This window comes from Nomascus leucogenys, chromosome 13 (assembly GCF_006542625.1).
Source record: "Nomascus leucogenys isolate Asia chromosome 13, Asia_NLE_v1, whole genome shotgun sequence".
Lineage (NCBI taxonomy): Eukaryota > Metazoa > Chordata > Mammalia > Primates > Hylobatidae > Nomascus > Nomascus leucogenys.
This window is the reverse complement of record NC_044393.1, coordinates 89,536,861-89,549,977: the sequence shown is the minus strand read 5'-3', so window position 1 is coordinate 89,549,977 and position 13,117 is coordinate 89,536,861. Positions and strand designations below refer to the sequence as shown.

Sequence of the window (13,117 nt, the reverse complement as noted above, 5' to 3'; positions counted from 1 at the left end):
GCCTTTTCTTTGAATTGGGAAAAAAAGTTAAACATGTTTTTGTTTTGTTTTTCTATTGCGATGATTGAAAAAAAAAACACACATAGGCTATCCTCACTGTGCCTCCTTTTTATATACATGTAATTTTTTGTTTTAGAGATGGGGATCTAACTATGTTGCCCAGGCTGGACTTGAACTCCAGGGCTCAAGAGATGCTCCCACCTCAGCCTCTGGGACTTAGTAGCTGGGACTACAGGCACATGCCACTGTGCCTGGATCGTAGGATGCCTCCTCATGCCTGCATTCCTCTGAGCAGCAATCCTGCCTCCTCCAGTCTGCAGGACCCTTCTCTCCCTACTCTGCCCCATCCTACATTCAGAGGTTACTTTAGCCTCATTTAGCCTCACTCTTCCTACCTCAAAAATCCAAAAGAAACTGAACTCAATCCCCAAGATCTCATCCAGGTCTAAATTCTGTCATTCTGTAACTGTGAAGTCAAAAGTACTTGAACCACAAGTCTGAGATGTAAAAGGAATCTTAAACACAAATACTGCATTTTTTTTCTTCTCCTTTAATGGATTAAAGTCAGACTTTCAAAGACTAGGGAAATGGACCATAGATCTTCTCATGAACCACTTCATTTCCAAGTCACATTTAAGCACTTTGGCAAACGTGCTATAAAAAGAGACGGTTTCATGCAAAATATCTTCATGCAGGGATTTCCTTCTTAAGGTCTCTTTTATTTTTTTGACAGAGTCTCACTCTGTTGCCCAGACTGGAGTGCAGTGGCATGATCTTGACTCACAACAACCTCTGCCTCTCGGGTTCAAGCGATTCTCCTGCCTCAACCTCCCTCCCAAGAAGCTGGGACTATAGACACCCGCCACCACATCTGGCTAATTTTTTTGTATTTTCAGTAGAGACAGGGTTTCACCATGTTGGCCAGGCTGGTCTCGAACTCCTGACCTCAGGTGATCTACCTGCCTCAGCTTCTCAAAGTGCTGGGATTACAGGCGTGAGCCACTGTGCCCGGCACCCACTCCCAGTCTTCTAGTCCAAATCATTGGCTTCAAGCCCTTTTCATTGCAGCCCGCAATGAGAAGTAGATTTTACAATCAGACCCAGGGGTGTGCCTTCCCATCCGCCCCCACCACAGACACACAGATAGTTGTTTTGTTGTTGTTGTTGTTGTTTTCCTTTGAGACAGAGTTTCGCTTTTCTTGCCCAGCCTGGAGTGCAATGGCGTGTTCTCGGCTCACTGCAACCTCCGTCTCCTGGGTTCAAGTGATTCTCCTGCCTCAGCCTCCTGAATTGCTGGGATTACAGGCACGCGCCACTATGCCCAGCTCATTTTTTTTTTTTTTTTTTTTTTTTTGTATTTTTAGTAGAGATGGGGTTTCTCCATGTTGGTCAGTCTGGCTTCGAACTCCTGACCTCAGGTGATCCACCCGCCTCAGCCTCCCAAAGTGCTAGGGTTACAGGCGCGAGCCACCGTGCCCGGCCGACACACACATAGTTATTCACAGCTGGGAAACATGCAGCACACTCTCTTATTTTCTATTCTATTCTTTTTGTTCTTGTTTTTAATGCTGATCGCAACCCTCTAAAATGATTTTAAGACCCACTAATGGGCTACAAACTATAGTCTGAAAAATCTTGCTCTAGAAACAATTATCCTCATGTGTATGTTAATGTTCTGATTTTCTAAGTCCTGACTTTACAACCATAGCACACAAGCATAGCAACTTTGTAGCCTGGCTCCAAGCATCAACATAGATTAGTCCTAAAATAAAATAAAAAAAAATTTAGAACAAAGTGAATTCAGTACATTCAGTGGTTTATAGATCAAGGAACTAAAACACAAATGGTAAGGAATTAAAAGTATTAACATTCTTGAATATTTGAGAGGAAGTTATGCCTTAGGAAAAGGTATCTCTGCTTTGGCAGAAGATGAAGATCTAGATCCTTCCAAAGACATAGAAGTCGGCCTGATGCGGTGGCTCACGCCTGTAATCCCAGCACTTTGGGAAGCCAAGGCAAGCAGATCACCTGAGGTCAGGAGTTTGAGACCAGCCTGACCAACATGGTGAAACCCTGTCTCTACCAAAAATACAAAAATTAGCCGGGCATGGTGGTGCATGCCTGTAATCTCAGCTACACAGAAGGCTGAGGCAGGAGAATCGCTTGAACATGGGAGGCGGAGGTTGCAGTGAGTCGAGATCATGCCGCTGTACTCCAGCCTGAGAGACAGAGTGAAATTCTGTCTCAAAAAAAAAAAGAAAGAAAGAAAGACATAGAAGTCAACTTCACCCTAAGCTCTGGCTGGATTATTGATGGTATTCTTCTTAATATAAGTCCTAACTTCATTATTCTCTCACTCTTTTTTTTCCTTGCTATCTTCCAAATGCAATGTCTTACTCTTACCCAGCTAATAAAGAAGACAGTATAGGGATAAGAATGAAATCTTGGGGTAGCATTTTTCTCATCTTGGGGGTAATCATTTGAAAGAAAAGATAAGGACCGAATATCAGTGCAATGCATGGATGCCATGCTGCTAAGAGGTATTTCATGACTCCAGTGAGTATCAGGAGAACGATTATTTGCAAAGACAGGGAACAGGAAGGTTAAGAGACAGGGTGATAAATGAACAAGATTCAATAGTGCCATTATTAGTCCAGGGGCCCCCAAACTGGGAAGTGGAAAAGAAGGCTACGTATACATATATTTTTTAATTTTAATTATTTTAATTGTCATATAAAGATGGCATATATTTATCATGTACAACAATGATGATTTTGTTGTTGTTGAGACAGGGTCTCCCTCTGTCATCCATGCTGGAGTGCAGTGACACGATCACGGCTCACTGCAGCCTCGACCTTCCAGGTTCAAGTAATCTTCCCACTTCAGCCTCCTGAGTAGCTGGGACCACAGGCACGTGTCACCACCAAAGGCTATTTTTTTTTTGTAGAAACAGGGCCCCACCATGTTGCCCAGGTTGGTCTCAATCTCCTGGGCTCAACTGGAACATGATATTTTAATACATACATATATTTTGTTGTTGTTGTTTTGTTTTTTATTATACTTTAAGTTCTAGGGTACATGTGCACAACGTGCAGGTTTGTTACATATGTATGTATGTGCCATGTTGGTGTGCTGCACCCATTAACTCGTCATTTACATTGGGTATATCTCCTAATGCTATCCCTCCCCCCTCCCCCCACCCCACAACAGGCCCCGGTGTGTGATGTTCCCCTTCCTGTGTCCAAGTGTTCTCATTGTTCAATTCCCACCTATGAGTGAGAACATGCGGTGTTTGGTTTTTTGTTCTTGCGATAGTTTGCTGAGAATGATGGTTTCCAGCTTCATCCATGTCCCTAGAAAGGACATGAACTCATCCTTTTTTATGGCTGCATAGTATTCCATGGTGTATATGTGCCGCATTTTCTTAATCCAGTCTATCATTGATGGACATCTGGGTTGGTTCCAAGTCTTTGCTATTGTGAATAGTGCCACAATAAACATACGTGTGCACGTGCCTTTATAGCAGCATGATTTATGATCCTTTGGGTATATACTCAGTAATGGGATGGCTGGGTCAAATGGTATTTCTAGTTCTAGATCCTTGAGGAATCACCACACTGTCTTCCACAATGGTTGAACTAGTTTACAGTCCCACCAACAGTGTAAAAGGGTTCCTATTTCTCCACATCCTCTCCTATTTTTAGTAGAGATGGGGTTTCACCATGTTGGCCAGACTGGTCTCAAACTCCTGACCTCAGGTGATCCATTCACCTCGGCCTCCCAAAATGCTATGATTATAGGCGTGAGCCACCGCACCCAGCCTGACCATTTTTCTTGAAGAGAAACTCCCAATATTTCTCCCAGTGTTTTTTTGGTGTTTTGTTTCTGTTTTTGAGACAGTGCCTCACTCTGTCACCCCGGCTGGAGTGCGATGGCGCAATCTCGGCTCACTGCAACCTCTGCCTCCCAGGTTCAAGCAATTCTCCCACCTCAGCCTCCCAAGTAGCTGGGATTACAGGCGTGCATCACCACGCCCAGCTAATTTTTGTATTCTTTGATAGAGACAAGGTTTCACCATGTTGGCCAGGCTGGTCTTGAACTTCTGACCACCTCAGCCTCCCAAAGTGCTAGGATTACAGGCATCAGTCACTGTGACTGACCTCTCCCAATGTTATTGTTTTTAAAAGTTTCGATGCATAAAATAAATGGTTAGCCCTCAGTCATCTCTTTTTTTTTTTTGAGATGGAGTTTCATTCATATTGCCCAGGCTGGAGTGCAATGGTGTAATCTCAGCTCACTGCAACCTTCACCTCCTGGGTTCAAGCAATTCTCCTGCCTCAGCCTCTTGAGTAGCTGGGCGTACACCATGCCTGGCTAATTTTTTGTATTTTTAGTAGAGACGGAATTTCACCATGTTAGCCAGGCTGGTCTCGAACTCCTGACCTCAGGTGATCCACCCACCTCGGCCTCCCAAAGTGCTGGGATTACAGGCGTGAGCCACCACGCCCAGCAACCCTCAGTCATCTCTAGTATATCACCTTTGACCAGAATTCTGGGTAAGGCTCAACTGTGTATGAGCTTCACTTTTACATGAACCCATTTGGAGCTGACCGCTGGCATGTGAGTACCAAAGGAGTTTTCTGTTCTTTTCCCGGATTTCCTAGGTGTTCATGCTCAGCTGAGAGAATGCTTGGAACAGAACAAAGCAAAAGCTACAGTGTTTCAGTAGAAAGCATCTTCAGATCTTCAGTAAGAAAATGAGCATTCATGAGAAAATAGGCTTTCACTGTTTTTGTGTTTTTGTTTTGTTTGGGTAGGGGGCAGGGAGTAAGGGTGGAAATGAATGTAAATTAAAACCTTACAAGAGTCCGGGCACGGTGGCTCACACCTGTAATCCCACTTTGAGGGGCTGAGGTGGGCGGATCACTTGAAATCAGGAGTTCAAGACCAGCCTGACCAACATGGTGAAACCCCATCGCTACTAAAAATACAAAAATTGGCCAGGTGTGGTGGCACGTGCCTGTAGTCCCAGCTACTTGGGAGGCTGAGGTGGGAGAATTGCTTGAACCTGGGAGGCAGAGGTTGCGGTGAGCCCAAATCACGCCACTGCACCCCAGTCTGGGCAACAGAGTGAGACTCTGTCTCAAAAAAAATTAAAAATAAAAATAAATAAATAAATAAAAACCTTACAAGAGTATAGCTCACAAAAAAAGATCAGGGCAGGAGGGTGCGGGGCGTGTAGCTCACATGTGAAAATGCACTTGTAAAAATTATCCAGGACATTAAACTTGTCCCTGTAGCTGTGCCTCCAAGCCTCTCGCATAGGCTCTAAGTGCCTGGTGTGGCCTGTGCTGAGACCATCATGTGCTCCACCCGATCCACGTGTGTCCTTTCCTAATCATCCTGCCTCTGGGAGGAGGCTTCTCCCCTGGAGGCTTCCCTGGACCCTCGCTGAGTCGGCCTCTCTCCCTGTTCTCTCCCTGGCTGCAGCACCCTGTCCAAGTGCTGCCACGCCATGGTGGCGCTGATCTACCCCTTCACCTGGCAGCACACCTACATCCCGGTGCTGCCACCCGCCATGGTCGACATCGTGTGCTCGCCGACGCCCTTCCTCATCGGGCTGCTCTCCAGCTCGCTGCCGCTGCTCAGGGAGCTGCCGCTGGAAGAGGTGAGCTCCCACTCAGCCCTGTTCCCCTCCCTGCAGGGTGCGGAGAACAGAGCGGGGCGCTGGCCCTGCAGGCATCATGGAGCGGTTCTCAGAGCCAGCAGTGTTGGGGAGCAGGGCGCGGAGGCACCAGGGCTTTGTCTGGCATGGGTCCAGCCCAGAGGCTGACTCAGTCAGAGCTTCAGTGACTGCAAACACTGTTTTCCCTTCCAGATGAAATGCCTGCTATGAGCACCCCTTGAGAAGGTCAGCAATGAACAGTTTAGCCAGATGTCAAAACTCTTCAGTCATGAATAGCCCTCTCCTCTCCCTTGCCCTCTCACCCACTCCCCCACATTGAGGAGCAAGATCTGGTCCGTTGTCATATCCGTTAAAAGTGTTTTTAATCCCCAAGTTCTGGGTGTCCGGTTTAGCATCGAAGCGGGGAAAGTCCTGCTTGGCACTTCTGGAGTTACTTAGTCCCAGCCCATTCCTCTAAATGGTTTCGACCCTGAGGACTGGGGACTTCCAGCAGTCAGAGAAGGAAGCTTAAATAATGTTGCTCAGCCCTGAAGCTCCAGGAGGAACGCCTGTCCCTCTGTCCTGCAGTTCTGTCTGGGTCCCCAGAAGCTGCTCCTCTAATTGCCCAGATAGTCCTAACGCCCCATTAAACATCACCTACCGGCCTTAGGGCTTTCAGTGCAGGCTTGAGAGCAGCCAGGAGTTCGTCTGGGTGCCCTGTGCTCCTGCAGGTGGCTGCGTTCAACCCCGGAGGGTGTGCGTGGGAAGGAGGGAGAGGTGGCCCTCCGCTCCTGGGTAGGTCTCTGGGATATGGGAGAACTCACGTTTCCAGCTGTTGTTATGGTGACCATCCACGCCCCTGGCTCCTCCTCCATCACGGCCAGTGGCCTTGGCTGGGGTCTGAGTGAGGGTCGTGCTCTCAGTAGCAGCAGCACTTGTGTGACCTTTGCGCCCCAGGCACCTCACTTGCCCCACCCTGGTCCCGTCCCAGGTCTCATTCTCACTCTGAGGATGAGGGAGGAAGTGCTTTATCCTGAAAGCCTTCAGCCGTGAAAGCCCAAAGCCTAACCGAGTCTCCAGGTGGGTTTCTCTCCTCCTGTCCCCTGGAGGGAAATGACATGGTTAAGTGGGCAGCTGGGGGAAGGACAAGGCAGGGGCCCTAGGGTGGGAACCAGGGAGGCCTGCAGCATCTTTTGCCCACCTCAGTAGCCCACACCCTAAAAGGCAGAGTGAGAAGCTCTGCCTCAGCTAGTGTAAGAGCCAGGCGGGGAGTCCAGCCACAGTACACATGCGTCCCAGCCTGTGGTGTTGGTGTTGAAAACATGCAGTTCAGGAAGGACCCTCCCCAGCCCTGCTCTTCATTATCTATGGCTACCGTGGCAATGTCAGGAAACCACAAATGGCTCACCCCCAGCCCCGCCCCAGCTGCCTCTCTGCATGCATGCCAAGAAGGAAGAAGGCTATGAGTCCATCCCTATCCCAGAAGCCCTGGTGACAGTAACAGTCCCTTTCCTCTCATCTCATAGGTCCTTGTGGTTGACCTCGTCAACAGCCGGTTCCTCAGACAGGTGAGGCCAGCGACGACCTCCTGTTCCCTTTGTCTTTACCTATTTGTTGTTTGGGGCTCAGCTCTCCAGCCTTAGAAAGGCTCCCTGGGATTGCAGAGCAGGGTGGCAGAGCTGTGTGACCCCAGGACGGGGCTGGGCTGAGGACAAGCCAGAAGGCAAGGGGCAAAAAGGAAGGGTTTGGGCAAAGGATTGCTTTCTACGTGTTCTGACACAAAATGGTTTTCTAACAATTAGAAAAAGAATCTTTGTAATCTTATAACTATAGGCACCTAGATTTTTCATTTTTAAAAATAGCTGGGTGCAGTGGCTTACACCTGTAATCCCAGCACTTTGGGAGGCTGAGACACGTGGATCACCTGAGGTCAGGAGTTTGAGACCAGCCTGACTAATATGGTGAAACCCCATCTCTATTAAAAATACAAAAATTAGCCAGGCATGGTGGCGGGTGCCTGTAATCCCAGCTACTTGGGAGGCTTAGACAGGAGAATTGCTTGAACCCAGGAGGTGGAGGTTGCAGTGAGCGGAGATTGCGCCACTGCACTCCAGCCTGGGTGACAAAGTGAGATCCCATCTCCAAAAAAAAAAAAAAAAAAGACAGGGTCTCACTATGTTACCCAGGCTGGTCTCAAACTCCTGGCCTCAACTGATCTTCCCACCTCAGTCTCCTCAGTAGCTGGAGGCATGCACCACCATGCCCAGCTTCAATATGCATTTACGGCTGTAATCCCAGCTACTTGGGAGGCTGAGGCAGGAGAACAGTGTGAACCCAGGAGGTGGAGCTTGCAGTGAGCCGAGATCACGCCACTGCACTCCAACCTGGGCGACAGAGCGAGACTCTGTTTAAAAAAAAAGAAAGAATATTTGCCCTGGCCTGGGCACACTTATAATCCTAGCACCTCCAGAGGCTGAGGCAGGAGGATCACTTGAGCCCAGGAGTTAAAGACCAGCCTGGGACAACATGGTGAGACCCCTGTGTCTACAGAAAAATTTAAAAATTACCCAGGCCAGGCCGGGCGCGGTGGCTCACGCCTGTAATCCTAGCACTTTGGGAGGCCGAGGTGGGCGGATCACGAGGTCAGGAGATCGAGACCATCCTGGCTAACACAGTGAAACCCCATCTCTACTAAAAATACAAAAAATTAGCCAGGAGAGATGGCGGGCGCCTGTAGTCCCAGCTACTCGGGAGGCTGAGGCAGGAGAATGGCGTGAACCCCGGGGGGCGGAGCCTGCAGTGAGCCGAGATCACGCCACTGCACTCCAGCCTGGGTGACAGCGAAACTCTGTCTCAAACAAAAAACAAAACAAACAAAACACACAAAAAAAATTACCCAGGCCTGCTGGTGTGCACCTGTAGTCTCAGCAGCTACTCAGCAGGCTGAGCCAGGAGGATCACTTAAGCCTGGGAGGTCAAGGCTGCAGTGAGCTGAGATCGTGCCACTGTACTCCAGCCCGAGAGACAGTGTGAAACCCTTTCCTGAAGAAAAAAAAAAAAAGAGAAAAGGAGACAGGAAAAAACGTATATATGTGTGTGTGTGTGCGTACACGTGCACTTTAAAAGGACTGAAAGGAAAACCCACTAAAACATTAACGCTTGTTGTCTCGGGGAGGGAAACTGAAAGGAGACAGATTATGAGTGATTTTAAATTGTTTTAGTACATTCGTATATTTTTATAATGATCATCAGTTACTTTCACTAGCAGAGAAGGTAACACACATGTATTTTCTTTTTATCATTTGCTAGAGAGGCCTAACTTCTATCAGATTTTGCAAGAAGTAATTATAGTAATTACAGAAAATTTCTCTGGGCATTCCGATGGATTACTTCCAAGTGTTGCCACATTGCTGAAAAGTTCAGTAGCATTAATGCTGTTTTTTATCATTACTTTCACTTCCTCAAGGCCCACAGGGTAGGCCCTTCCCAAGACCCTCCTGCTCCAAGGCCCAGATCCCAAAACCAGCCTTGGATCACGCAGGCCGTCTGCCCTGGCCAGAATTTCCTGGTTACCGGAATCCACTAGCTACCCTACAGGATGGGGCAGTGGAAATCATCTATTGAGTATCCTCTCAGTGCCAAGCCCTTTCACAGGGTAATTGTAGTCCATTTTAGCTTCACAACAAGGTACAGATTGATTGGTAGTCCATTTTACAAGTGGGGAAAATGAGGCTCCCGTTGCTTGTAAAAAGTAGGCTTGGCTGGGTGCGGTGGCTCACGCCTGTAATCCCAGCACTTTGGGAGACCAAGGTGGGTGGATCACCTGAGGTCAGGAGTTCGAGACCAGCCTGGCTAACACAGTGAAACTAAACTACTAAAAATACAAAACATTAGCCGGGAGTAGTGGCACGTGCCTATAGTTCCAGCTACTTGGGAGGCTGAGGCAGAATTGCTTGAATCCAGGAGGCAGAGGTTGCAGTGAGCCAAGATCACGCCATTGCACTCCAGACTAGGCAACAAGAGTGAAACTCTGTCTCATAAAAAAAGTAGGCTCAAGATTGAAACCTCAGACCTGTGGCTTTCAGTTCTATTCCTTCCATGAAACTGGAGACTGAGCCAGGCCTGCCCTGCAGTGACTCCAGTGTGTCCTGTGGCCAAGACGCAGCCACCGTGCCCATAAGCCCACCTGCTACCTCTGCTTTCCAGATGGACGATGAGGACTCCATCCTGCCCCGGAAGCTTCAGGTGGCCCTGGAACACATTCTGGAACAGAGGAATGAGCTGGCTTGTGAGCAGGACGAAGGGCCCCTAGACGGCAGGCACGGTAAGTGTTCGGCCACCTCCCAGTGAGTCTCTCCCTTCCACTCTGAGGGTCAGGGAACAAATGGGCAGTGGCCAAGGGCCAAGTAGGAATATGGGCAAGGGAGACATAAGGAGAGAAACCAGGGCCTCATTCTGTTTATCTAAATTTCATTCCCACAGTGAATTGTGGGAAAGATTTTCCCACCTCCCCCATTTTGGCCTTAAAGTACCTTTTTAAAAGGGGGGCGTGGAAATTATCTTGTCATGGTGGCGCATGACTGTGGTCCCAGCTACCCGGGAGGCTGAGGCAGGAGGATCCCTCGAGCCCTGGAGGTTGAGGCTGCAGTGAGCCACACCACTGCACTCCAGCCTGGGCAACAGAGTGAGACCCCATCTCAAAAAATCAAAAATTAAAAACTGTGGCCAGGCGCAGTAGCTCACACCTGTAATCCCAGCACTTTGGGAGGCCGAGGCAGGTGGATCACCTGAAGTCAAGAGTTCGAAACCAGCCTGGCCAACATGGTGAAACCACATCTCTACTGAAAATACAAAAATTAGCAGGCCATAGTGGCAAGAGCCTGTAATCCCAGCTACTCAGGAGTCCGAGGCAGGAGAATCACTTGATCTAGGAGGCAAAGGTTGCAGTGGACCGAGATCACGCCACTGCACTCCAGCCTGGGAGACAGAGCAAGACTATCTCAAAAAAAAAAATAAAAGGCTAGGCACAGTGGCTCATCCCTGCAATCCCAGCACTATGGGAGGCTGAGGTGGGCAGATCACTTGAGTTCAAGAGTTGGAGACCAGCTTGGTCAACATGGTGAAACCCCATCTCTACTAAAAGTACAAAAATTAGCTGGGTGTGGTGGCACGTGCCCATAATCCCAGCTACTCGGGAGGCTGAGGCAGAGGAATTGCTTGAACCCAGGAGGCAGACGTTGCAGTGAGTCAGGATTACACCACTGCACTCCAGCCTGGGCAACGGAGTGAGACTCCATCTCAAAAAATAAAAACAAAATAAAAATAAAAACTTTTTAACAACTTAAAATTTAAAAAATTAAGCAGGGAAAGAAATGTCTTAATAACCTAGGGTAACCCTCCTCCTGGATAATCGCAGTTGCCATCCAGGGAACTAGCAGTTACTGTACTTTGATTACCAATTGGCTTGTCTTAAGAGCTCTGGCCCAGCCTGTCTGGCCTCACTGTTCCTGGCCTTTCCTCCCCTTACTCAGGCCCAGAGTCCAGCCCCTTGAATGAGGTGGTGTCTGAAGCCTTTGTCCGCTTCTTCGTGGAGACTGTGGGACACTACTCTTTGTTCCTGACGTCGGGCGAGCGCGAGGAGAGAACCCTGCAACGGGAGGCCTTCCGCAAAGCTGTCTCCTCCAAGAGCCTTCGCCACTTCCTGGAGGTCTTCATGGAGACTCAGATGTTTCGGGGCTTCATCCAGGAGCGGGAGCTGCGCCGACAGGATGCCAAAGGTGAAGGGCATCTTCTCTGTTGGGGCCGAGTCAGCTAGAGCTCCCTATATTCCAGGCGGCTGATGAGCAGGGAGAAAGATCACAGGGCAGGACTGTGTCCACCTACCCCAGAGAGCTTGCAGTTATGCCCTGACTGAGCTGGTGGGAAGGCCCCCTCTTCTGGCTTCTCTGTTCCCTCTGCCAGCCTCTCCCAGAACCACATTCCAGTGCCTGTGGCAAGGTCTCCTTCTGTCCCATTCTTTCCAAATTGATAAAATTCTCAGGCTGGGCACAATGGGTGACTCATGCCTATAATCCCAGCACTTTGGTAGGCCAAAGCCTGCAGATCTCTTGAGGTCAGGAGTTCAAGACCAGCCTGGACAACATGGTGCAACCCCTTTTCTTTTTTTTTTTTTTTTTTTTGGAGATGGAGTCTCGCTGTTGCCCAGGCTGGAATGCAGTGGCGCAGTCTCGGCTGACTCTCAGCTCACTGCAGACTCCGCCCCCCAGGTTCACGCCATTCTCCTGCCTCAACCTCCCCAGCAGCTGGGACTACAGGCGCCCACCACCTCGCCTGGCTAATTTTTTGTATTTTTTTAGTAGAGACGGGGTTTCACCATGTTAGCCAGGATGGTCTCGATCTCCTGACCTCGTGATCCACCGGCCTCAGCCTCCCAAAGTGCTGGGATTACAGGTGTGAGCCACCGCGCCCGGCCCGCAACCCCTTTTCTACAAAAATGTTGTAAAAAATTAGATCAGCGTGGTGGTGTGTGCCTGTGGTCCCAGCTCCTCAGGAGGCTGAGGTGGGAGGATCACTTGAGCCTGGGAGGTGGAAGTTGCAATAAGCTGAGATCATGTCACTGCACTCCAGCCTGGTTGAGTGAGACTCCGTCTCAAAAAAAAAGAAAGAAAACTGATTGGAGAGTATGAGTTACATTTAAGTATCTCTTTACAGATCACTTGGTAAAAGAGGTGTGAGACACACAAGCTTAAAAACTACCTGGAAGCCAGCCATGTTGGCTCACGCCTGTAATCCCAGCACTTTGGGAGGCCAAGGCAGGCGGATCACCTGAGGTCAGGAGTTCGAAATCAGCCTGGCCAACATGGTGAAACCCTGTCTCTACTAAAAATGAAGAAAATTAGCCAGGCATGGTGATGTGGGCCTGTAATCCCAGCTACTCAGGAGACTGAGGCAGGAGAATCACTTGAACCCGGGAGGCGGAGGTTGCAGTGAGCCAAGATTGCACCATTGCACTCCAGCCTGGGCAACAAGAGTGAAACTCCGTCTCAGAAAAAAAGAAAAAAAAAAAAAAAACTGCCTGGAAAAAGCCGGGCACTGTGGCGCGCGCCTGTAATCCCAGCACTTTGAGAGGCTGAGGTGGGCAGATCACCTGAGGTCAGGAGTTCAAGACCAACCTGGCCAACTTGGTGAAACCCTGTCTCTACTAAAAATACAAAAATTAGCTGGGCGTGGTGGCAGGTGCCTGTAATCCCAGCTACTCAGGAGGCTGAGGCAGGAGAAGCACTTGAACCCAGGAGGCAGAGCTTGCTGTGAGCCACAATGGCACCATTACACTCCAGCCTGGGTGACACAGCGAAACTCTATCTCAAAAAAAAACCCTGGAAAGAACCCTCTGTCCATGAAAGATCAGTCAGCAATGAAGACAGAGTGCCTGAAGCTCAGACCCCAGGGGTC

General features: G+C 49.1%; 1 protein-coding gene across 5 annotated transcripts in view; it reads left to right on the top strand.

Moving 5' to 3' along the window:
* The window catches only part of DENND2A (DENN domain containing 2A), a 122,126-nt gene that overhangs the window by 106,937 nt on the left and 2,072 nt on the right, over positions 1-13,117 (top strand). For all 5 annotated transcript variants that reach the window (XM_030825891.1, XM_030825887.1, XM_030825890.1 and 2 more), the window contains 4 exons: positions 5,491-5,668; positions 7,192-7,233; positions 9,872-9,989; positions 11,197-11,442. In XM_030825891.1, the coding sequence (XP_030681751.1) occupies positions 5,491-5,668; positions 7,192-7,233; positions 9,872-9,989; positions 11,197-11,442 (584 nt within the window). The remainder of the gene's footprint in view (positions 1-5,490; positions 5,669-7,191; positions 7,234-9,871; positions 9,990-11,196; positions 11,443-13,117) is intronic.